Source organism: Oncorhynchus gorbuscha, linkage group LG06 (assembly GCF_021184085.1).
Source record: "Oncorhynchus gorbuscha isolate QuinsamMale2020 ecotype Even-year linkage group LG06, OgorEven_v1.0, whole genome shotgun sequence".
Taxonomy (NCBI): domain Eukaryota; kingdom Metazoa; phylum Chordata; class Actinopteri; order Salmoniformes; family Salmonidae; genus Oncorhynchus; species Oncorhynchus gorbuscha.
The window spans coordinates 57,770,678-57,798,104 of record NC_060178.1 but is presented as its reverse complement, the minus strand read 5'-3'; the positions used below and the strand labels follow the sequence as shown (position 1 = coordinate 57,798,104).

The 27,427-nt window shown below is 44.1% G+C and overlaps 1 protein-coding gene across 2 annotated transcripts in view; it reads left to right on the top strand.

Annotated features, from left to right (window-relative positions):
* The window catches only part of LOC124038145 (adhesion G protein-coupled receptor A3-like), a 304,056-nt gene that overhangs the window by 109,548 nt on the left and 167,081 nt on the right, over positions 1 to 27,427 (top strand). For both annotated transcript variants that reach the window (XM_046353649.1, XM_046353648.1), the window contains exons 11-12: positions 3,002 to 3,163; positions 3,738 to 3,944. In XM_046353649.1, the coding sequence (XP_046209605.1) occupies positions 3,002 to 3,163; positions 3,738 to 3,944 (369 nt within the window). The remainder of the gene's footprint in view (positions 1 to 3,001; positions 3,164 to 3,737; positions 3,945 to 27,427) is intronic.

The window sequence follows — 27,427 nt, the reverse complement described above, 5'->3', positions numbered from 1 at the left end:
AGTCTCAGAGTCAGAGGAGGGAGATGGTTGCGATGCGGAGCAGGGAAACACCGTTGATGCGAGCTCTCTTCCACGAGCCTGGTGACGAAGATCTACCCGTCGTTCTATGCGGATGGCGAGAGCAATCAAAGAGTCCACACTGGAAGGAACCTCCCGAGAGAGAATCTCATCCTTGACCACTGTGTGGAGTCCCTCCAGAAACGAGCGAGCAGCGCCGGCTCGTTCCAGTCACTAGAGGCAGCAAGAGTACGAAACTCTATAGAGTAATCCGTTATGGATCGATCACCTTGGCATAGGGAAGCCAGGGCCCTAGAAGCCTCCCCACCAAAAACTGAACGGTCAAAAACCCGAATCATCTCCTCCTTAAAGTTCTGGTAATTGTTAGAACAATCAGCCCTTGCCTCCCAGATAGCTGTGCCCCACTCTCGGGCCCGGCCAGTAAGGAGTGAAATGACGTAAGCAACCCGAGCTCTCTCACTAGAGTATGTGTTGGGTTGGAGAGAGAACACAATATCACACTGGGTGAGAAAGGAGCGGCACTCCGTGGGCTGCCCGGAGTAGCAAGGTGGGTTATTAACCCTAGGTTCCGGAGGCTCGGCAGGCCAGGAAGTAACAGGTGGCACGAGACGAAGACTCTGGAACTGTCCAGAGAGGTCGGAAACCTGAGCGGCCAGGTTCTCCACGGCATGGCGAGCAGCAGACAATTCCTGCTCGTGTCTGCCGAGCATGGCTCCTTGGATCTTGACGGCAGTGTTACGAGCCTCTGTAGTCGCTGGGTCCATTCCCGGGTCGGATCCTTCTGTTATGCAGGTGAATGAGGACCCAAAAGCGACTTGGCGAAAACAGAGTTCTTAATCCAGAAAGAAACTTTACAAAACAAAAAGCATAATACTACTCGTAAAGACGAGAACAGACAGGAGACTTGATCGAGAACTGCAGGTTGCCTCGGGAAGGCACTTGAACCTAGCAGACTCAGACACCTGCTCACCACGCAGCATCCGAGGGAAACACGACACGACAGGGCAAAACATAGACACAGCACGGTGAATTATAGATGAGGATCCGACGGGGCAGGAACGGAAAACAAGGAGAGAAATAGGGACTCTAATCAGGGAAAAGGATCGGGAACAGGTGTGGGAAGACTAAATGATTGATTAGGGGAATAGGAACAGCTGGGAGCAGGAACGGAACGATAGAGAGAAGAGAGAGCGAGAGAGTGAGAGAGGGAGGGGGAGAGAGAGGGATAGAAAGAGGGAAAGAACCTAATAAGACCAGCAGAGGGAAACGAATAGAAGGGGAAGCACGGGGACAAGACATGATAATTAATGACAAAACATGACAAGTTCGTCACATTTCGGCCCTGGTAGAGCTGCCTGGGTCAACTGTAAGGGCAGTTATTGTGAAGTGGAAACATCTAGGAGCAACAACGGCTCAGCCGCGAAGTGGTAGACCACACAGGTTCACAGACCAAGACTGGCGAGTGCTGATGTGCGTAGCAACACTCACTACCGAGTTCCCAACTGCCTCTGGAAGCAGCGTCAGCGGAAGAGCTGTTCGTCAGGAGCTTCATGAAATGGGTGTCCAAGACTGAGCAGCCGCACACAAGCCTAAGATATAAATGTGCAATGCCTAACTTCTGCTGGAGTGGTGTAAAGCTTGTTGCCATTGGACTCTGGACTCTGTAGCAGTGGAAACCTGTTCTCTGGAGTGATGAATCACACTTCACCATCTGGCAGTCCGACTGACAAATCTGTGTTTGGCAGATGCCAGGAGAATGCTACCTGCCCCAATGCAGTGCCAACTGTAAAGTTTGGTGGAGGAGGAATAATGGTCTCGGGCTGTTTTTCATGGTTCAGGCTTGGCCCCTTAGTTCCAGTAAAGGGAAATCTTAATGCTACAGCATAGAATTACATTCTAGACGATTCTTCCAACTTTGTGGCAAGAGTTTGGGCAAGCCCCTTTCCTGTTTCAGCATGACACTGCCCCCTTGCACAAAGTGAGGTCCATACAGAAATGGTTTGTCGAGATCGCTGTTGAAGAACTTGACTGGCCTGCACAGAGCCCTGACCTCAACCCCATCGAACACCTTTGGGATGAATTGGAACGCCAACTCCGAGCCAGGACTAATCGCCCCCAACATCCGTGCCCGACCTCACCAATGCTCTTTGGGCTGAATGGAAGAAAGTCTCCGCAGCAATGTTCCGACATCTAGCGGAAAGCCTTCCTAGAAGAGTGGAGGCTGTTATAGCAGCAAAGGGGGGACCAACTCCATATTAATGCCCATGATTTTGGAATGAGATGTTCGACGATGTAGTGTATTGTGTGTAGGCCACACTGTATGAAACTGATCAGTCGGTAGCGGAAATGGAACTAGCACTTTATGCTTCATGTACTCACAGTTCAGGAATAAAGGCGTCTTATCCTGCCACCATACAGCCTTCAGTATATTTTGAAAAGCGCTTTTCATCTTACTTTTTTTCTTGCTTGTGACAATAATGCACCTGAGAGGTGTGGTGATGAAGAGATAATATCCCCTTAACCAATTCAAAATGTCTATCCTCTATACGATTGAAGACAACTACAGGGTCTGGGCACACAGATCAGAGGAGTGTGTTGGAATTGGAATTGGCATTTTCTGTGCGAAGATCATTAGTTGGAGCTCTCATCTCCGATCCACTTGCCATAGGTAAACACAGTCATACTAGAAAACCTACCAATACTTGGATTCCCAGATACACAATGATTAATGCCAACCCAATCTCTCTACAGAACAGTTCGATTCAAAACTCTGACGTTGATGTAAATAGTTCAACTGTCATCACAATGAAGTGATTATGCCCCATTGGAGACGCTAATCTAAATGAAATCTTTATATAATGAATAGAGTCACCATCACCACCCTCCAGCAATCCGTTTTGGTATAATAAATGGCTTTTCTTTAGTGGATGTGATAGATGTTAATGACAGATCTACTTTTCTCTCTTTTACCTGAATCCTGTAGCTCGGGGACTATATCTCTGACATAGCCAGTAACATGATGCTGGTGGAGGAACACATCCTGTGGATGGCTCAGAACGAGGCCAGGGCGTGTACTCGCATCGTCCAGTGTGTGGAACGTATCGCAGACCTGGCTCTCACCATAGACACGCAGGTCATATCAAAGGTAGGTAGACAAACATCAAATGCACTTAAATGTCTATAAATTACATTTGAACCCCTTAAAGGATACAGGTGTTGGATCTGACCAGTATTGTTCGCAGCAAAATAATCCTGCAGCAATAGGATTTTAACGTTTTAGTCCGTTCACACTTTTCCCGCAGATGTAATGTTGCTTGATCGTGGTTAGGCTTTTAGCTGGTCAAAATTAGGCTTCTTGAAACGTGCAATACTGTTAATGTAGTCGTGTGTTAGTGCGGGTGTTCAGTGAATGTATGTCATTCCTGCAACCCCGGGAAAATTCTCAGCGACAAAAGAGTGACCAAATTAAGATCCAACATCTGCACCTTATATTGTGCTACCAAGATTGGTTTCAGAATCAAAGCTAGTTCATCATTCTTTTAGTCTCACAGCTCAGCATGACCAGCACTTTGGTTTTGTTTCGTCAACATCTTTTTGTTGTTGTTGTTGATTCAACACAAAATGACCGACACGTTCAACAATTTTAATGATCAGCAATTTCTGTTCAGACCCGGAGGATAATCTCACTCCACCCTCCCTATCACTCTGTCTCCATCCAGGTGTCTCCTAACATAGCCCTGGAGGCCTTTCTGATCAGGCCGTCTAACTTCCAGGGTCTTTCGTGTACGGCAGGACAGAGAGCCCCCCTTCCACCCCTCTCTACTCAGAGGGCCGATGGGGACCAGGATGCCATCGGGGACCTGCTGCTCAACTTCAAATGTCACCCAGTCAACGGCAGCGGCTCCCCCGCCAGCCAACTCCGTAAGGTACAGTACATAGAAATAGAATGACTTGATAATAAAGCACACACTGAATGGTGAAATTCCTGCTTTTACTCCCTGGTTAATGGGAATAACATCCACTCAATACTGCCACGGGTCAAATCAAATCAAATCAAATTTATTTATATAGCCCTTCGTACATCAGCTGATATCTCAAAGTGCTGTACAGAAACCCAGCCTAAAACCCCAAACAGCAAGCAATGCAGGTGTAGAAGCACGGTGGCTAGGAAAAACTCCCTAGAAAGGCCAAAACCTAGGAAGAAACCTAGAGAGGAACCAGGCTATGTGGGGTGGCCAGTCCTCTTCTGGCTGTGCCGGGTGGAGATTATAACAGAACATGGCCAAGATGTTCAAATGTTCATAAATGACCAGCATGGTCAAATAATAATAAGGCAGAACAGTTGAAACTGGAGCAGCAGCATGGCCAGGTGGACTGGGGACAGCAAGGAGTCATCATGTCAGGTAGTCCTGGGGCATGGTCCTCGGGCTCAGGTCCTCCGAGAGAGAGAAAGAAAGAGAGAAGGAGAGAATTAGAGAACGCACACTTACATTCACACAGGACACCGAATAGGACAGGAGAAGTACTCCAGATATAACAAACTGACCCTAGCCCCCCGACACATAAACTACTGCAGCATAAATACTGGAGGCTGAGACAGGCTGGTCCCCATATTAAAGACTGTTGATGTGAATGCGGATGTCTGTTCTAGGAATTATACTGTACTTCTATGGTACAGTAAGAGTTAATCACAGATTGGACATTTATTTCTGTCCAAAAGTTTCTCTTGTCTATATTTTTGTACATAATGCAGCTTATTATGGTAAATAATGAAATGCACCCACTGCTTGTTGTGTAAGAATAACAGGGCAGGGCTCCTGTCTGGCAGAGTTGATGGTGTCTATTACTCTCCATAAATTGACATCCTGTTTTGGTGCCATGGCATGGTGTAAATCAGCCGTGATAGGCTGCGCTGTAAAGTGGGAGGAGTGGGGATTGGTGGGGTAGTTTTGAAGTCAGAGTATGCAGGCCATTCTCCTGTGATGGATACTGTGGCCTTGCATCCCTGTCACACTAAATCACTGTTATCCTGTCATAACGGCTGCTGGCCCATCCCAATTGACAGATGACAGCTTACAGTCTACAGATGCAGACAGGGAAAAACACTCCTCTGGCATTGAAGGGGCATTGTTTTGCAATATTTCAGTAGGTAGTTATACCCTTCAGCCACTGTGTGTGTGCGCGTGCGGATGTGTGTCTGCGTGTTTGCTTGCGTGCTTGCCTGTTTCTGCGTGGTTGTTAACTGTGTCCGATTCAGATTAGATAAGCCTGTCTACTGTGTTCAGCTATTATTTAGCTTGTTCGGAGGGCCCAGTGTAGCTACGCAGTGTTCTGAGATAAAATAGCCATGGGGAGAAAAGCAACGCAGTCCTTTAATGACTAAGCTGTCCCTTTGTGATTATCAATGACAGAGGTTGAGAGTATGACAAGGCTTATAGAAGTGAACAAATTCCAAACCAAACCTGTGTGGCTTGATAGACAGGGAGTGATTGTCATTGATTGTGAGGGGCACTCAGAGCAGTAGTGAGGCTACTTAGGGTGAGGGATGCTGCCAGCCAGCCATCTCTCAGCCCTCTCTCTCTCTCTCTCTCTCTCTCTCTCTCTCTCTCTCTCTCTCTCTCTCTCTCTCTCTCTCTCTCTCTCTCTCTCTCTCTCTCTCTCTCTCTCTCTCTCTCAGCTATCTCTCGCTCTCAGCTCTCTTTCTCAGCTCTTTTTCTCAGCTCTCTCTCTCTCTTTCTGTCTCTCTCTGCCTCTCTCATAACTATACTTTTTTTAACCCTGGCACTGGACTCTTCCTTGCTCTCCTCTGCTCTGTGAGTACAACCCTCCGACGTGGCACTGCATATGCGAAGGTCCCTCCAATTACTGACGATCTGGCACGGCCTCACAGGCCCTTTCTCACTTTTAACAGCCGCCCTGGCAGCCCCTCACATCCACTGTTTAGTGGGCGCTTTTCCACTCCAGTAATTTCTCATGTAGGCATCTGGTAGGATTATTTTGTGCATAGGAATGTCATTTACAGGATTAGAATAGGAATCCTGGAGAAATCAGTTTACTGTTATTAGGTTATTTTCTTGTGGAAAACAATGGCAGTAAACCAGGAATAACTGCACTATGGTATTTCTACATGACAATAGTCATTGTTTGTGTCTCTCACCAAATGAGGGATGTAAGTGCTGGACAGCTAGTCATCCTGATGTAGACAACAGTTATTTTGGGATTCCCCCCTTTGAATTCCAATATGGTTGGTACTGGCATGTCCCTAGGCAAGGCTTCTCCCATTGGGGGGCAATTCAACTTCTGGGTGTAGTGCCTCCCGGTGGCTGGAGGTGTAGGTGCAGGGGAGTTGCAGGGCTCAGCGGTTCCCTTTGATTGTCCCACTGCTCAGTAAAACCGACTCAGACCTACAACATCCTTTAGGAGAGGCTGCTTCCACTCATACCATTCCCATCTCTCCTTTCCGCAGTATATTGTCTCATGCATAGAACACTGCATGTTTGGCTTAATTGTAGAACACCCCCTCTCTGTGCTGTGGTTAGTTCAGTGTACTCTGCTGGTGTTTAACTTTAGAACCGCTAAAGCAGTCATTTTGACTGCTCGTGATTTAAAAAAAAAATCCCTGCCATTTTTTAGCTCATGCCGCCCTCCGTCCTTGACTTTTCCTAAGTCGATATAACACACTGCTGTTGGGAGCTCCCTCCCTCTGCGTGAAAAACGGCACCTGCTAAAGAATGACAAGACAATGGGACAAGAGAAAGCCACATACCATTACGCACTACAACCAAACAAAGGTATGTCAAAGTGTGTCAAGTAAGTGAATGTTACAAAACATTTAGTCAATTGTTAGGACAAGGGATAACAGCTAAATGAAATTCAACTGATGCCATTGGTGTCACGCCTGCTCCCGCTCCCCGTCCATGGCGCTCGAAGGCGCCAGGCTCCCCTGCATTGCTTACTCCTGCCACCATCATTACGCACACCTGCCTTCCCCCGGGGGGGGGGGGGGGGCTGTCACGCATACTGGCTCCCCAGTATTGCTCACTCCTGCCTTCCCCCCATCACGCGCATCAGCGATTATCGGACTCACCTGTACTCAGTCACCTCTGTCATTACTTCCTCTATATCTCTCTGTTTCCCCGCTCTGTTCCCCGCTTCAGCATTAATGTTCATATGTCTTTGTGTACCTGTTTGCTGACGCTGTTCCTGTCCTGTTACCTGTCTGTTCTTCATTACATGTTCAACTCCCCATCCCCAGCGTCGGTCCTTACAGAATGCCGAGGCCACCAAACGAAGCATCGGGGAGTGCTGGTGTTCCGGTTGGTGGTGACGACGGTTCCGGGGGCCGACACCAACTGAACCGAGGTTGCCTAAGCCAGCTCTTCGGGCTCTCATGAAAGGTTTCTTGCCCCGGTTGGCTCGGAAGGCACCCATCCCATGTCAGGCCTCAGCCGGATTGTCAGGTTTTTACGACCAGCCGGCGCGTCAGGCTGCTGCGCGTCTGCCGGACAATCGTGCTCCCACGCCTCAGCGGGATCGACAGGCTTTCACGCCTCAGCCGGATCGTCGGGCTCCTATGCTTCAGCCGGCTCGCCAGGCTCCCATGCCTCTGCCGGTTCGTCGGGAGTTTAAACCCGGCCTGCTTGTCCAATGCCCGTGCGAGGCGCCTCTGGGGGGGGGGGGGGACTGTCACGCATACTGGCTCCCCAGTATTGCTCACTCCTGCCTTCCCCCCATCACGCGCATCAGCGATTATCGGACTCACCTGTACTCAGTCACCTCTGTCATTACTTCCTCTATATCTCTCTGTTTCCCCGCTCTGTTCCCCGCTTCAGCATTAATGTTCATATGTCTTTGTGTACCTGTGTGCTGACGCTGTTCCTGTCCTGTTACCTGTCTGTTCTTCATTACATGTTCAAAATGTACCTGCTTCCCATCCCCAGCATCGGTCCTTACAATTGGGTGAAGATGCACACAAGTACGAGCTTACAATAATTTACTATTTTTGATTGCTGTCATATCAACAGTAATATAGGTTATAATGCTATTGCTATTACTTTTTTGCCAAGTTTCACTATTTATCAAGGCGACTTGCCTCTTATAATGATGTTTACATGCTGACCACACCGCTCTCGTTGCAAAATAAATTTACTCATACAGTACCAGTCAAACGTTTGGACACACCTACTCATTCAAGGGCATTACTTTATTTTTACTATTTTCTACATTGTAGAATAATATTGAAGATATTAAAATGATTAAATAACACATATGGAATCATGTAGTAACCGAAAAAGTGTTAAACAAATCAAAATATATTTCAGGGACCCTTTGCCTTGATGACAGCTTTGCACACTCTTGGAATTCTCTCAACCAGCTTCATGATGAATGCTTTTCCAACAGTCTTGAAGTTCCCAGATATGCTGAGCGCTTGTGGGTTGCTTTCCATTTCACTCTGCAGTCGAACTCATCCCAAATCATCTCAATTGGGTTGATTTCGGGTGATTGTGGAGGCCAGGTCATCTGATGTAGCACCATCACTCTCCTTCTTGGTCAAATAGCCCTTACAAAGCCTGAAGGTGTGTTTTCGGTCATTGTCCTGTTGAAAAACAAATGATAGTCCCACTAAGCGCAAACCAGCTCGGATGACATATCGCTGCAGAATGCTGTGGTAGCCATGCTGATTAAGTGTGCCTTGGATTCTAAATAAATCACAGTCACCAGCAAAGCACTCCCAACCCATCACACCTCCTTCTCCATGCTTCACATTGGGAACCATACATGCGGACGTCATCCGTTCACCAACTCTGCGTCTTACAAAGACATGGCAGTTGGAACTAAACATCTCACATTTGGACTCATCACACCAGAGGACAGATTTCCAGCGGTCTAATGTCCATTACTCGTGTTTCTTGGCCCAAGAAAGTCTCTTCTTATTGGTGTCCTTTAGTAGTGGTTTCTTTGCAGCAATTTGACCATGAAGGCCTGATTCACACAGTGTCCTCTGAACAGTTGATGTTGAGATGTCTGTTACATGAACTCTATGAAGCATTTATTTGGGCTGCAATCTGAGGTGCAGTTAACTCTAATGAACTTGTAACTCTGGTTCTTCCCATCCTGTGGCAGTCCTCATGAGAGCCAGTTTCATCATAGCACTTGATTGCATTGCACTTGATTGCATCATAGCACTTGACTGAACTTCATGTCTTACAGTAATGATGGACTGTCATTTCTCCTTGCTTATTGGACCACATTCTGTATACCACCCCTGCCTTGTCCTAACACAACTGTTGGCTCAAACACATTAAGATGGATAGAAATTCCACAAATGAACTTTTAACAAGGCACACCTGTTAATTGAAATGCATTCCAGGTGACTACTTCATGAAACTGGTTTAGAGAATGCCAAGAGTGTGCAAAACTGTCATCAAGGCAAAGGGTGGCTACTATATTTTGCTTTGTTTAACACTTTTTTTGGTTACTACATGAATCCATATGTGTGATTTCATAGTTTTGATGTCTTTACTGTTGTTCTACAATGTAGAAAATAGTAAAAATAAAGAAAAACCCTTGAATGAGTAGGTGTGTCCAAACTTTTGACTGATACTGGAGATGTTATTAAATAATTGCATCCACACTGCTCGCGGGCGTCAACGAGCGTCTGTGTAGCCAGGCGCTAAAATAGAACTTGGTTTTATCTGTGACGCTTGACTCGCTGCATGTCCCGCCTCTCCCATTACCGCATTGGTTTTTAGGAGCATATACCCACGTGCCATCTCCTCGTTGGTTTTTAGGAGCATATACCCACATGGGTGATTAAAAGATGAACTGAGGTCCAGTTGGTAGTGGTAATGGACCTCAAAGTTGGTTGCCAACTGTTATATAAAGTCCAAAGAAGATGATGATGCCTGAAGGAGGAGAGATTACTAGAAACAAACTCGGTTTACCCTTTTATCTGTGGATTAGTTGTCAGAGTAGAGGACCTTGTGCATTTCAGGTAAATTAACAACCCAATGTTTTTATCCCAGGACATTTTTATTTTTTATTTTTTATTTTGTCATTGTAAAAACAAGCTGTTCCCATGTTCCAACGCAAATGCTTTCTGTTTCATAGTTTTAACAAAGGCACTCCACAAAAATATTTTATTGAATGTATAGCCTACAGTAACAGAAACTAATGAAAATGCTATTGTGTTATTTGAAATGAAGTACAAATTGTATTCTAATGTTACCCAGGGCCTTCATAAACACAAACAAAATATTATTTTTTTCTATAGCATATATGAAACATATAAATTACTCTGTTAGAATGTTTCTGTCAGATTGACTGCTTTTTAGCTTGAAGGGGGGTCCATCAACGGCCAGCTGTTCTAGTGTTAAGCCATAGTGCTTTTTTTATCCACCGCTCTCTGAATGTCTGATCTCCTCTCTCTCACTAGCTGTGTCTCATGCACGTTTAGTGCTGTGCTAGGTTAAACTGAACTATGGCACAAAGCCCATGCACATCCAAACGAGAGGCATAGCGTCAGCATTGCACTACGCATGGATGCACACAGACACAGACACACACACACATACACACGCTAGATGCCAGACCACAGCCACCAGCTCCATCCAACACAAATGGTTTCAAATGTCTGGCTGGTAGCTAATTGGGTTGGATAACAGTGAAGTAGGAGGACTCTGGTTTGTGGATTTCCTCAAAAGAATTCCACTCAAAGACCACACACTCACCCCATAACACTCTGCCAAGCTGCACAGTTAGTTGTTGCCTTTTTACTTCCAACAGAACGTCTAATAACAGAATATCAGGTGCATCATAAAGTATATTATAGTCTGCCAATAAACTACTGTACTATTTCAAATGAAAACACAAACACAGATATAATCATGCATTTAGTTTAATTTCAAACATTTTGCATGCCTAATAGAGATTTGTTTTAGAGAGGAGAAACATTCTCATGGACTCAATCTGTGACAGAAAGCTTATGATACTGTCTTTGATAAGCTCACCTGAGTTTAACTTGACATTGTTCATATTATTACCTACTTATCATCAAAGCAGATTCTCTTTCAGTGCCATCTGGTAAACACAATTAATCTCATCTGATGTAATTGCCCACAAGCATTTTTTCTACAATATGTTATGTCCTTAATTTAAATGCTGATCAATCTTTGTTTTGATGGTGAATCTGATTCTTAGAAAATGCCTGAATATGTTTTGGTTCAAAGTCTGACAATTAGACACCTAGGCTTACATGTTCTGCCTAATCGCACACCCGTGCATAAATAACAGTTTTGAATAGTGGGACATTGCAATAATCCCAAATATGTTTGGAATACTGCTGCTCACGATGTTTGCCTTGCATTTTCACATTGTTTAATTTAAATGACAGCATTAAAATGGCAGTTTCAAAATATCACGCCTCCAAGTGTGGTGGATAATACTGTTTTCATGCACTGTGAAGGTGAGATTAAAAATGTCTTCTAGAATCCCAGTGATGTCTTGTTTGCTTACCATGGTAGAGTGCTCCTCTATGTGGAACAGATCTTGAACCCATTGAAGTGCTCCATATTTCCAAGATGTATTTAGCAAAGATGATCTAAATTGTTTAAAGGTTTAAAAGACTATCCTAATAAATGTTTGGATAATGGATGAATAGACTTGTAACTTTTTGAATAAAGGAGGAGGAATGGGCCAAAATTTACCCAACTTATTGTGGGAAGCTTGTGGAAGGCTACCCAAAACTTTCGACCCAAGTTAAACAATTTAAAGGCAATGCTACCAAATACTAATTGAGTGTATGTAAACTTCTGACCCACTGGGAATGTGATGAAAGACATAAAAGCTAAAATAAATAATTATCTCTGCTATTATTCTGACATTTCACATTCTTAAAATAGTGGTGATCCTAATTTACCTAAAACAGGAAATTTTTACGAGGATTAAATGTCAGGAATGGTGAAAAACTGAGTTTAAATATATTTGGCTAAGCTGTATGTAAATGTCTGACTTCAACTGTAAAACATTGTACAATCACAGAATTCAGGCATTTTGGTCGGAATTCAGGTATTCCATTTATTGTAAAATATCAACGGTATATCAGTTATTTTTTATACTGTGTGATTAAATTAAAGACAATTTTATGTGCCTCATTTGCATATACAGTGTTTTTCAGGAAAGTATTCAGACGCCTTGACTTTTTCCACATTTTGTTACGTTACACTCTTAATCTGAAATTGATTAAATAAATACAAATCCTCAGCAATCTACCCCATAGTGACAAAGCAAAAACAGGTTTTTAGATTATTATTATTTTTTTACAAATGTATTAAAAATAAAAAACAGATACCTTATTTATATAAATATTAATACCCTTTGCTATGAGACTACAAATTGAGCTCAGGTGCATCCTGTTTCCATTGATCATCCTTGAGATGTTTCTACAACTTGGAGTGTGGTAAATGCAATTGATTGGACATCATTTGGAAAAGCACACCCTGTCGATATAAAGTCCCACAGTTGACAGAGCAAAAACCAAGCCATGAGGTTGAAGGAATTGTCCGTTGAGCTCCGAGACAGGATTGTGTCAAGGCACAGATCTAAGGAAGGGTACCAAAACATGTCTGCAGTATTGAAGGTCCCCAAGAACACATTGGCCTCATTCTTTCTTAAATGGAAGAAGTTTGGAACCACCAAGACCAAACTAAGCAAATGGGGGAGAAAGTTATTGGTCAAGGAGCTGACCAAGATGATGGTCACTCTGACAGAGCTCTAGAGTTCCTCTCTAGAGATGGGAGAACCTTCCAGAAGGACAACGATCTCTGCAGCACTCCGCCAATCAAACCTTTTATGGTAGAGTGGCCTGAAATGTTTTCTAAAAACCTGTTTTTGTGCTGTTATTATGGGGCATTGTGTGTAAATTGATAAGAGATTTTTTAAATTATTATTCCATTTAGAATAAGGCCGTCACCTAACAAAATGTGGAAAAAGTCAAATACTTGTGAATACTTTCCGGAGGCATTATATACTGTATACTGGTTGTATTTGAATACATTAAAACATTTATTTAAAGGGAAGGAATGGAGTTGAAACAACCCAAATCTCGCTCGGTCTATGCCTACCTGCACTCACTCACCTGTGCTGTCTCGACTTCTTTATTAATAATGTTATTGTCACGTTATCTTACATAATTCAACTAGTTTGTCAAGACAAGGAGACAGCACAATTTTAATTCAAAACTCTTGACTCTAGGTTACACCTATCTATTCATACTTTACATCGTTTGTGATATCAGACATAATATCACTATAACCAGTGTTCATTTTCAGAAGTCATTTAAGCGGATCTCATTGATAAACATTTCAACTATATTAAATCATGAATTTTTTCAAATGCACAAAAAAATGAACACCGCCGAAAATAAAGTTGTCCCTCGACAAAATCCCAGACAAAGTGTTCTCATAGATGCAACGTTAAGCCAATGTACAGCATTCCATTGAACCCATTTCAGCCAGGACTGGATTGTTTGACAGGTAGTTATAAACGATTCTGTGGTCATTACGTTAACAGGAAAAAACAAATGGCACAAGCAAGACTGGGAAAGAATCGCCAATGTAAAATTAAAGATATCAATCCAGCTAAGTTTAAGTGACGAGGATTTTGCACCACTCAAACACAGGAGGTGGCTGAAAATAACATACTCTCAGGTGGGTGGTCATGCGCTTTGCTAATGTATTGCATAATTTTCCATGGCATGGAAGTAGAGTTAAAAACTAACTGCATAGCTAAGCCACAGGGACCCAGTAACAGCCTACTGTAGGCGTAGCGGACAGGCCAGTTAGGACAATATGTATCAATCACTTGTCTCCCCCTTACTCATTGAGGCATACATAGTGAGGGTATGTGGCTGACCTGGTGAGATATTCTAACCTCCCTCTCTTAATAGCCTTCCTGCTTCGTAGAGCTTTAGTGTTTTTAAATGACTCTACTGCTAGCCCTTAGTCGCTAAACAGTCACCCTGCAGGTTAGAGCTATGCTACCTTATCTGGGGAACTGTTGCTGCTGGAAATACACAACCACAGGCAGGACAACACACCCACCAAATACCTCATCCCACAAGTGCTCAGAGACTAATTTAATCGATACAACCTATTTTTTAAACACAGATTCAGTAATTCCCCGATTAATGGTGTAAAATATAATAGCTCATGCCATTTTAAACTCAGCAAAAAAAGAAACATCCCTTTTTCAGGACCCTGTCTTTCAAAGATATTTCGTAAAAATCCAAATAACTTCACAGATCTTCATTGTAAAGGGTTTAAACACTGTTTCCCATGCTTGTTCAATGAACCATAAACAATTACTGAACATGCACCTGTGGAACGGACGTTAAGACACTAACAGCTTACAGACGGTAGGCAATTAAGGTCACAGTTATGAAAACTTCGGACACTAAAGAGGCTTTTCTACTGACGCTGAAAAACACCAAAAGAAAGATGCCCAGGCTCCCTGCTCATCTGTGTGAACGTGATTTAAGCATGCTGCAAGGAGGCATGAGGACTGCAGATGTGGCCAGGGCAATAAATTGCAATGTCCGTACTGTGAGACGCCTAAGACGGCGCTACAGGGAGACAGGACAGACAGCTGATTGTCCTCGCAGTGGCCGACCATGTGTAACAACACCTCCACACGATCGGTACATTCGAACATCACACCTGTGGGACAGGTACAGGATGGTAACAACAACTGCCTGAGTTACACCAGGAACCCACAATCCCTCCATCAGTGCTCAGACTGTCCGCAATAAGCTGTGAGAGGCTGGACTGAGGGCTTATAGGCCTGTTGTAAGGCAGGTCCTCACCAGACATCACCGGCAACAACGTCGCCTATGGGCACAAACCCACTGTCACTGGACCAGACAGGACTGGCAAAAACGACTCTTCACTGACGAGTTGTGGCTTTGTCTCACCAGGGGTGATGGTCGGATTCGCGTTTATCGACGAATTAATGAGCGTTACACAGAGGCCTGTACTTTGGAGCAGGATCGATTTGGAGGTGGAGGGTCCATCATGGTCTGGAGCGGTGTGTCACAGCATCATCGAACTGAACTTGTTGTCTTTTCAGGCAATCTCAACGCTGTGCGTTGCAGGGAAGACATTGTCCTCCTTCATTTGGTACCTTTCCTGCAGGGTCTTCCTGACATGACCCTCCAGCATGACAATGCCACCAGCTATACTGCTCATTCTGTGCGTTATTTCCTGTAAGACAGGAATGTCAGTGTTCTGCCATGGCCAGTGAAGAGCCCGGATCTCAAACCCATTAAGCATGTCTGGGACCTGTTGGATCGGAGGGTGAGGGCTTGGGCCATTCCCCCCCAGAAATGTCCGGGAACTAGCAGGTGCCTTGGTGGAAGAGTGGGGTAACAGCTCACAGCAAGAACTGGCAAATCTGGTGCAGTCCATGAGTAGGAGATGCACTGCAGTACGTAATGCAGCTGGTGGCCACACCAGATACTGACTGTTACTTTAGATTTTAACCCCCCTTTGTGCAGGGACACATTATTCCATTTCTGTTAGTCACATGTCTGTGGAACTTGTTCAGTTTATGTCTCAGTTGTTGAATTTTGTTATGTTCATACAAATATTTTCACATGTTAAGTTTGCTAAAAAATAAACACAGTTGACAGTGAGAGGATGTTTCTTTTTTTGCTGAGTTTAGTATTAACTTTAATACTAAGTGACAGTGAGTGCATACATTTTAGCATGTAGACCCAGCAGGAATTGAACTCACAACCCTGGTATTGTTAGCAGCATGCTCTTAGCAGCGGAGCCATGAATGCCACATAATTTATATATTTTTTTATTTGACCTTTATTTAACTAGGCAAGTCAGTTAAGAACAAATTCATATTTTCATAATGCCAGATTGTTCAGACCCCTTTACTTTCCACATTTTCTTACATTACAGCCTTATTCTAGAATGGATTTTTAAAAAAAAATCATCAATCTACACACAATACCCCATAATGACAAAGCAAACACAGGTTTTTAGACATGTTTAAAAAATGTATAAAAAAAAAAATATATATATATATATATATATATATATATCACATTTGCATAAATATTGAGACCCTTTACTCAGTACTTTGTTGAAGCACCTTTGGCAGCAATTACTGCCTCAAGTCTTCTTGGGTATGACGCAACAAGCTTGGCACAGATGTATTTGGGGAGTTTCCCCTATTCTTCTCTGCAGATCCACTCAAGCTGTGTCAGGTTGGATGGGGAGTGTTGCTGCACTGCTATTTTCAGGTCTCCAGAGAGGTTTGATTGGGTTCAAGTCTGGGCTCTGTCTGGGCCACTCAAGGACATTCAGAGACTTGTCCCGATGCCAATCCTGCATTGTCTTGGCTGTATGCTTAGAGTTGTTGTCCTGTTTGCTCCAGTCTCAGGTCCTGAGCACTCTGGAGCAGGATTTCATCAAGGATCCCTTTGTACTTTGCTACGTTCATCTTTCCCTCGATCCTGACTAGTCTCTCACTCCCTGCTGCTGAATAACCTCCCCACATCATAATGCTGCCACCACCATGCTTCACAGTAGCGATAGTGCCTGGTTTCCTCCACATGTGACGTTTGGCATTCAGGTCAACGAGATCAATCTTGGTTTCATCAGACCAGAGAATCTTGTTTATCATGGTCTGAGTTGGCCATGTTTATCAAGATGCCTTTTGGCCCACTCCAAACCAGCTGTCATGTGCCTTTTACCGAGGAGTGGCTTCCATCTGGCCACTCTACAATAAAGGCCTGATTGGTAGAGTGCTGCAGAGATGGTTGTCCTTTTGGAAGGTTCTCCCATCTCTACAGAGGAATCTCTGTCAGAGGGATCATCAGATTCTTGGTCAGCTCCCTGACCAAGGCCCTTCTCCCCTGATTGCTAGGTTTAGCCGGGTGGCCAGCTCTCGGTAGAGTCTTGGCGATTCCAAACTTCTTCCATTTAAGAATGATGGAGGCCACGCTGTTCTTGGGGACCTTCAATGCTGCAAAAAATGTTTTGGTACCCTTCCCCAGATCTGTGCCTCGACACAATCCTGTCATGGCTTGGTTTTTGCTCTGACATGCACTGTCAACTGTGGTTGACATGCACTGTGAACCTTGTATAGACAGGTGTGTGCCTTTCCAAATCATGTCCAATCAATTTAATTTACCACAGGTGTACTCCAATAAAGTTCTAGAAACATCTCAAGGATGATCAATAGAAACAGAATGCACCTGAGCTCAATTTCGAGTCTCATCAAAAATGGTCTGAATACTTATGTAAATATTTTTTTTGTTGTTGTAATAAACGTGCAAACATTTCTAAACTTTTGGGGTTTTGTCATTGTATTGAGAGTATTGTGTGTAGATTGATGAGGATTTGTAAAAAATGTAATCTATTTGAGAATAAGGCTGTAATGTAACTAATTGTGGAAAATGAGAAGGGGTCTGAATACTTTCCGAATATGCTATCTTAATAATTCCATCATAATGTAGATACAGACTAACAGTGTTGTTAAGAATTATGTGCACAAACCAATAGAGGAATTAAGACAGTAGGTATTGACAGAGTGAAGGCTGTTCATTAGCAGTTTGACCTGAGGAAGCACAGAGGAAATCAAATTCCCCTACACGATTCATATCCAAATTACTCAAGGTTAATCGTATGTGTGCCGAATGCCATGTTTAAGGTATTAACATTCATCCACTCATTTCATGGGTTTCATTGCATATACTTATTGTGTTTGTGTCTGCGGGTGTGTTCGTAAGTGCTGTTATTGTGAGGTGGAAAAGTCTAGGAGCAAAAAACTGCTCAGCCACGAAGTGGTAGGCCACACAACCTCATAGAATGGGAGTGCTGAGTGCTCAAGTGCAACACTCACTACCGAGTTCTAAACTGCTTCTGGAAGCAACGTCAGCAGAAGAACTGTTTGTTGGGAGCCTAAGATCACCAAACGCAATGCCAAGCGTCAGTTGGAGTGTTGTAAAGCTTGCTGCCATTGGACTCTGGAGCAGTGGAAACGTGCTCTCTGGAGTGATGAATCACGCTTCACCATCTATCAGTCCGACGGACGAATCTGGGTTTGGCGGAAGCCAGGAGAACACTACCTCTCCGAATGCATAGTGCCAACTGTGAAGTTTGGTGGAGGAGGAATAATAGTCTTTGGCTGTTTTTCATGGTTCAGGCTAGGCCCCTTAGTTCCAGTGAAGGGAAATCTTTATGCTACAGCACACAATGACATTCTAGACAATTCTGTGCTTCCAATTTTGTGGCAAAGGTTTCTGGAAATCCAGCCCAGTCACGGACCAGGATGTCTTGCTCCCAGGCAGACTAAATAACTTTTTTTGCCCGCTTTGAGGACAATACAGTGCCACTGACACGGCCTGCAACGGAAACATGCGGTCTCTCCTTCACTGCAGCCGAGGTGAGTAAGACATTTAAACGTGTTAACCCTCGCAAGGCTGCAGGCCCAGACGGCATCCCCAGCCGCGCCCTCCGAGCATGCGCAGACCAGCTGGCCGGTGTGTTTACGGACATATTCAATCAATCCCTATACCAGTCTGCTGTTCCCACATGCTTCAAGAGGGCCACCATTGTTCCTGTTCCCAAGAAAGCTAAGGTAACTGAGCTAAACGACTACCGCCCGTAGCACTCACTTCCGTCATCATGAAGTGCTTTGAGAGACTAGTCAAGGACCATATCACCTCCACCCTACCCGACACCCTAGACCCACTCCAATTTGCTTACCGCCCAAATAGGTCCACAGACGATGCAATCTCAACCACACTGCACACTGCCCTAACCCACCTGGACAAGAGGAATACCTATGTGAGAATGCTGTTCATCGACTACAGCTCGGCATTCAACACCATAGTACCCTCCAAGCTCGTCATCAAGCTCGAGACCCTGGGTCTCGACCCCGCCCTGTGCAACTGGGTACTGGACTTCCTGGACGGGCCGCCCCCAGGTGGTGAGGGTAGGCAACAACATCTCCTCCCCGCTGATCCTCAACACGGGGCCCCACAAGGGTGCGTTCTGAGCCCTCTCCTGTACTCCCTGTTCACCCACGACTGCGTGGCCACGCACGCCTCCAACTCAATCATCAAGTTTGCGGACGACACAACAGTGGTAGGCTTGATTACCAACAACGACGAGACGGCCTTGGAGTGTGGTGTCAGGAAAATAACCTCACACTCAACGTCAACAAAACTAAGGAGATGATTGTGGACTTCAGGAAACAGCAGAGGGAACACCCCCTATCCACATCGATGGAACAGTAGTGGAGAGGGTAGCTAGTTTTAAGTTCCTCGGCATACACATCACAGACAATCTGAATTGGTCCACTTGACAGCGTCGTGAAGAAGGCGCAGCAGCGCCTATTCAACCTCAGGAGGCTGAAAAAATTCGGCTTGTCACCAAAAGCACTCACAAACTTCTACAGATGCACAATCGAGAGCATCCTGGCGGGCTGTATCACCGCCTGGTGCGGCAACTGCTCCGCCCTCAACCGTAAGGCTCTCCAGAGGGTAGTGAGGACTGCACAACGCATCACCGGGGGCAAACTACCTGCCCTCCAGGACACCTACACCACCCGTTGTTACAGAAAGGCCATAAAGATCATCAAGGACATCAACCACCCGAACCACTGCCTGTTCACCCCGCTATCATCCAGAAGGCGAGGTCAGTACAGGTGCATCAAAGCTGGGACCGAGAGACTGAAAAACAGCTTCTATCTCAAGGCCATCAGACTGTTAAATAGCCACCACTAACATTGAGTGGCTGCTGCCAACACACTGTCATTGACACTGACCCAACTCCAGCCATTTTAATAATGGGAATTGATGGAAATGATGTAAAAATATATATATATATATATATATATATATATATATATATATATATATCACTAGCCACTTTAAACAATGCTACCTTATATAATGTTACTTACCCTACATTATTCATCTCATATGCATATGTATATACTGTACTCTACAACATCGACTGCATCCTTATGTAACACATGTATCACTAGCCACTTTAACTATGCCACTTTGTTTACTTTGTCTACACACTCATCTCATATGTATATACTGTACCGATACCATCTACTGTATGCTGCTCTGTACCATCACTCATTCATATATCCTTATGTACATGTTCCTTATCCCCTTACACTGTGTATAAGACAGTAGTTTTTTTTTGGAATTGTTAGTTAGATTACTTGTTGGTTATCACTGCATTGTCGGAACTAGAAGCACAAGCATTTCGCTACACTCGCATTAACATCTGCTAACCATGTGTATGTGACAAATAAAATTTGATTTGATTTGATTTGATTTGGACGACCCTTTTCTGTTTAATTATGGCAATGCCCCCCATGAACAAAGCGAGGTCCATACAAAAATGGTTTGTCGAGATTGGTGTGGAAGAACTTGACTGACCTGTACAGAGCCCTGACCTCAACCCAATCGAACACATTTGGGATAAATAGGAATGCCCACTGCGAGCCAGACCTAATCGCCCAACATCAGTGCCCGACCTCACTAATGCTTTTGTGGCTGAATGGAAGAATGTTTCCTGCAGCAATGTTCCAACATCTAAGTCTTCCCAGAAGAGTGGAGGCTATTATAGCAGCAAAGGAGGGGACTAACTCCATATTAATGCCCATGATTTTGGAATGAGATGTTCAACGAGCAGTTTCCTCAAAAACCAAGAGAGGAATTGCTAAAAACTCAGCCAATGAAGAAAAACAATGCAACAGTCTTTTGCACCAAGTACTCCAAGTGTTCAGAGAAAATTTAAAGCAATCCTGAAAAAGCACTGGCATGTTCTGCGTGGTCACAATATTGGCAATAGCTTGGATAGATCTGAAAGGCCTCCTGAGCCCACTCAGACACTCTTGACAACCATTCTAAATGGGAACTACAAATGTGGCTCATGAGCACACTATAAAAACATCCTTCTTCAGACACCCACCTACAGGTTGAAAGATCCCGGTTAGGGGTATCATCTCATGCAAGACCAAGGTAGTAATCTATCTCAACACGGTTCATGTGGGAAAGCCTACGTAGCACAAACGAAAAGACAATTAAAACAATGCATAGCTGAACATCGCAGCTCAATCAGATGTAGGAACATTGACTAACCAGTAGCAGCTCACTTTGCTGAAGCTAACCATCTCCTCTCTCAAATACACAGGCATTGAGTATGTTACTCTACCAAGGAGAGGAGGTAACATCTAAAGATCCTAATACTACACAGGGCCGCTTACTGGATATCCTATCTAAAAACATTGACCCCTAGTGGTTTGAATATTGACTTTGATCTCAGGCCCTTATGAACAAATCTCTCTTTCACGAACAAGTCTTATGAATTGTTATATTCTTTCTACAGCTTATCAGCGCGCACCCAATATGTTCCCCCGTTGATGCCTATTATGATTGAACCAAAAGATTACATGTAACAGATGAAATGAAATAGGAAACAATTAAATACATATGTGAAATTGAATTAAACAATAATGCATGTTGATGCTAATATTATGTACAATATTAAATTATGTTTCCATATAATAACAATAGCCTAATATATTCAGTATGCCATAAGCTATTGTTTTTTAACAGTTTCACTAATTTCACTGTTTATCTACATAACCTGGTTCAAGCATTTATGACATTACCCTGAAGAAGGCACAGTGATGCCCAAACATTGGTGATTTGCCCAATATATTACTGGTAGTTTATATATGGAGTGTGCGACTCTATTTTTATTGACGAGCAGTTGTCCACATACTTTTGGCCATGTAGTGTTTGAGTGCATGTGCATTTGTGTACCATAACTGCAAAAGCAAACTGTAAAAACAGAATTCCCTCCAAGAAGTGTATTTTTCCTGGCGTAAGTATCTGATGCAAACAGGCCTGTGATGCTACAGTGAGTGGTGCTGAATGCTAAACATTGTGGAAACCACTTCTCTACTCCTCACAATAAGAAGAGGAATGGCGGAGGGAAGGTAAAAGAGGGAAGCAAAAAGACAATTGGAATTGAGAAAGAATGAGAGAGAGATCGAGAGACAGTGAAGGTTCCTCAGAGGAGGAAGGGGAGGACCATCCAACTCAGTGAAGTTCATAATAATACAAATAGTAAAACATAAAAAGTTATCATTTTTATACCAAACAACAATATAAACGCAACATGTAAAGTGTTGGTCCCACGTTTTATGAGCTGGATTTTGATAAAAAAAAAAAAAAAACATTTATCTTTAAAAAAAAATTGCACAAATTTGTTTGTATCGCTGTTAGTGTGCTTTTCTCCTTTGCCAAGATAATGCATCCACCCGACAGGTGTGGCATATCAAGAAGCTGGTTAACATCATAATCATTACATAGGTGCACCTTGTGCTCGGGACAATAATAGGCCCCTTTTAAAAATGTGCAATTTAGTCACACAACACCATGCCATAGATGTCTCAAATTTTGAGGGAGCATGAAATTGGCATGCTGACTGCAGTAATGTCCACCACAGCTGTTGCCAGAGAATTTAATATTAATTTCTCTACCATAAGCTGCCTCCAACGTCATTTTAGAGAATTTGGCAGTACGTCCAACCGGCCTCACAACCACATACCACGTGTAACCACGCCAGCCCAGAACCTCCTCATCCGGCTTTTTCACCTGTGGGTTCATCTGAGTGGAGGTGGGGAGGGTTGCTGAGGAGTATTTATGTCTGTAATAAAGCCCTTTTGTGGGGAAAAACTCATTCTGATTGGCTGGTTCTGGCTCCCCAGTTGGTTGGCCTATGCTCTCCACGACCCACCCATGGCTGCACCCATGCCCAGTCATGTGAAGTCCATATATTAGGGCCTAATTCATTTTTCAACTGACTGATTTCCTTATATGAACTGTAACTGTAAAATCTTTGAAATTGTTGCATGTTGCATTTATATTTTTGTTCAGTATAGATACAATTACAGTGCCTTCAGAAAGTATTCACATGTTTTGTCACTTGCCTGCACAAAATACCCCATAATGTCAAAGTGGAATTATGTTAATTAAAAATGAAAAGCTAAAATGTCTTGAGTCCTTTGCTATGGCAAGCCTAAATAAGTTCAGGAGTAAACATTTGCTTAAGAATTCACAAAATACATTTCATGGACTCACTCTGTGTGCAATAATAGTGTTTAACATAATTTTTTAAAGACTATCTCATCTCTGTACCCAACACATACAATTATCAGTAAGGTCTCTCAGTCGAACAGTGAATTTCAAACACAGATTCAACCACAAAGACCAGGGAGTTTTTCCAATGCCTCGCAAAGAAGGGCACTGAATGTCCCTTTGAGCATGGTGAAGTTATTAATTCATCTTTGGATGGTGTATCAATACACCCAGTCTCTAGAAAGATCCAGGCGTCCTTCTTAACGCAGTTGACGGAGAATAAGGAAACTGCTCAGAGAATTGACCTTTAGGCCATTGGTGACTTTTAAGTGGAACTGACAGTGTTTTAACAACATGAAATCATATTAAATTCCAATCATACACAGCCACAGGAAGAATGTGACACTGTCAAGCGAGTACTTAGATATGGTCATTTTCACGTTTTCATTAATTGATAGAATGTCTGGGAATGACGTGTAGTTAGGCATTTGTGAAAATTATATAGCAATATAGAGTGGGAATCTTGCGTTTTAACAATTAATAGACACTGCAGTATATAAAATAATAAAAACACCGGTCTTGTCGAGGACTGGCCTGCCATCATTCGCTTTGCATTGGACTGTGTGTTACAGCCAGTAGCAACAGCGCAACTTTAGATCATTAGGACACATTTGCCAAAATCCACAAAATAATAGATATAATAATAGATATAATAAACATGTAAATACCAAGTTTGTCCTCTTATATTTGGGAACTTGATCAAACAACCATGAAAAGGTATGTTCTCTTTATAGCACATCAACAACAACAAGATCAACAACTAGCTAATGCTAGCCAGAACGAGATTAACTAAAATCTAATGACAGAACATTAGATAAACCCTCTCAAACTTTTTTTAGCTAGTTGGCCATCAAAAATTACACTGATAAATGTTTATTGGTCACATACACATATTTAGCAGATGTTATTGTGGGTGTAGTGAAATGCTTGTGTTCCTAGCTCCAACAGTTCAATAGTTTCTTACAATTCACAACAATACACACAAAAATCTAAATCTAAAAGTAAAAGAATGGAATTAAGAAATATATAAATATTAGATATAGCAATGTCGGAGTTGCATTGACTAAAATACAGTAGAATAGAATTCAGTATATACATAGTGGGGCAAAAAAAGTATTTAGTCAGCCACCAATTGTACAAGTGAGGCCTGTAAGAGGCCTGTAATTTTCATCATAGGTACACTTCAACTATGACAGACAAAATTAGAAAAAAAATCCAGAAAATCGCATTGTAACATTTTTTTTCACTCCCAGGGCCCTCACCTCCTACCTGTAGGCTGTGTCGTCGTTGTTGGTAATCAGGCCTACTACTGTTGTGTCATCTGCAAACTTGATGAATGAGTTGGAGGTGTGCGTGGCTATGCAGTCATGGATGAACAGGGAGTACAGGAGGGGGCTGAGCATGCACCCTTGTGGAGCCCTTGTGTTGAGGATCAGTGAAGTGGAGGTGTTGTTTCCTGACTTCAACACCTGGGGATGACCCGTCAGGAAGTCCAGGACCCAGTTGCACAGAACGGTATTCAGACCCAGGGTCCCGAGCTTGATGATGAGCTTGGAGGGAACTATAGTGTGGAATGCTGAGCTGTAGTCAATGAACAGCATTCTCATATAGGTATTCCTCTTGTCCAGATGGGATAGGGCAGTGTGCAGTGCGATGGCGATTGCATTGTCTGTGGATCTTTTGGGGCGGTAAGCAAATTGAAGTGGGTCTAGGGTTTCTGGGATAATGGTGTTGATGTGAGCCATTACCAACCTTTCAAAGTACTTCATGGCTACGGACGTGAGTGCGACAGGTCTGTAGTCATTTAGGCAGGTTGCCTCTGTGTTCTTGGACATGTTGGTATTACAGACTCAATCATTGACATGTTGAAAATGTCAGTGAAGACACCTGCCAGTTGGTCAGCACATGCCTGGAGCACCCGTCCTGGTAATCCGTCTGGCACCGCAGCCTTGTGTATTTGACCTGTTCAAAGGTCTTACTCACGTCAGCTACGGAGAGCGTGATCACACAGTCGTCCGGAACAGCTGATGCTCTCATGCATGCTTCAGTGTTGCTTGCCACGCAGCGAGCGTAGAAGTGATTTAGCTCGTCTGGTAGGCTGGTGTCACTGGGCAGCTCGCGGCTGTGCTTCCCTTTGTAGTCTGTAATAGTTTGCAAGCCCTGCCAGATAAGACGAGCATCGGAGCCGATGTAGTATGATTCAATCTTAGCCTTGTATTGACGCTTTGCCTGTTTGATGGTTTGTCGCAGGGCATAAGTTATATTTAAAAACTGTTTATCCCTAATGGGTGGAGGTAGCAAAAAATGTACCAGGCCAGCTTTGATTTTCAACCTGATAGCAATACTTTTTGGACTACCAAGAAATGTATTGGTGAATTATATTAATAATGCATTGAACTGCATCCATCTATTCTGCGAACAATGCCTTACATGCTGACCACACCACTGGAGAGCATGTTGATTATTAATTGGTGGACAGATCAAAAAGCATTTATGGCAATTTAGCTAGCTAGCTTGCTGTTGTTAACTAATCTGTCCTGGGATATAAACATTGGGTTGTTATTTTACCTGAAATTACATTTACATTTACATTTAAGTCATTTAGCAGACGCTCTTATCCAGAGCGACTTACAAATTGGTGCATTCACCTTATGACATCCAGTGGAACAGTCACTTTACAATAGTGCATCTAAAACTTAAGGGGGGGGGTGAGAGGGATTACTTATCCTATCCTAGGTATTCCTTAAAGAGGTGGGGTTTCAGGTGTCTCCGGAAGGTGGTAATTGACTCCGCTGTCCTGGCGTCGTGAGGGAGTTTGTTCCACCATTGGGGGGCCAGGGCAGCGAACAGTTTTGACTGGGCTGAGCGGGAGCTGTACTTCCTCAGTGGTAGGGAGGCGAGCAGGCCAGAGGTGGATGAACGCAGTGCCCTTGTTTGGGTGTAGGGCCTGATCAGAGCCTGGAGGTACTGAGGTGCCGTTCCCCTCACAGCTCCGTAGGCAAGCACCATGGTCTTGTAGCGGATGCGAGCTTCAACTGGAAGCCAGTGGAGAGAACGGAGGAGCGGGGTGACGTGAGAGAACTTGGGAAGGTTGAACACCAGACGGGCTGCGGCGTTCTGGATGAGTTGAAGGGTTTAATGGCACAGGCAGGAGCCCAGCCAACAGCGAGTTGCAGTAATCCAGACGGGAGATGACAAGTGCCTGGATTAGGACCTGCGCCGCTTCCTGTGTGAGGCAGGGTCGTACTCTGCGGATGTTGTAGAGCATGAACCTACAGGAACGGGCCACCGCCTTGATGTTGGCTGAGAACGACAGGGTGTTGTCCAGGATCACGCCAAGGTTCTTGGCGCTCTGGGAGGAGGACACAATGAGTTGTCAACCGTGATGGCGAGATCATGGAACGGGCAGTCCTTCCCGGGAGGAAGAGCAGCTCCGTCTTGCCGAGGTTCAGCTTGAGGTGGTGATCCGTCATCCACACTGATATGTCTGCCAGACATGCAGAGATGCGATTCGCCACCTGGTCATCAGAAGGGGGAAAGGAGAAGATTAATTGTGTGTCGTCTGCATAGCAATGATAAGAGAGACCATGTGAGGTTATGACAGAGCCAAGTGACTTGGTGTATAGCGAGAATAGGAGAGGGCCAAGAACAGAGCCCTGGGGGACACCAGTGGTGAGAGCGCGTGGTGAGGAGACAGATTCTCGCCACGCCACCTGGTAGGAGCGACCTGTCAGGTAGGACGCAATCCAAGCGTGGGCCGCGCCGGAGATGCCCAACTCGGAGAGGGTGGAGAGGAGGATCTGATGGTTCACAGTATCGAAGGCAGCCGATAGATCTAGAAGGATGAGAGCAGAGGAGAGAGAGTTAGCTTTAGCAGTGCGGAGCGCCTCCGTGATACAGAGGAGAGCAGTCTCAGTTGAATGACTAGTCTTGAAACCTGACTGATTTGGATCAAGAAGGTCATTCTGAGAGAGATAGCGGGAGAGCTGGCCAAGGACGGCACGTTCAAGAGTTTTGGAGAGAAAAGAAAGAAGGGATACTGGTCTGTAATTGTTGACATCGGAGGGATCGAGTGTAGGTTTTTTCAGAAGGGGTGCAACTCTCGCTCTCTTGAAGACGGAAGGGACGTAGCCAGCGGTCAGGGATGAGTTGATGAGCGAGGTG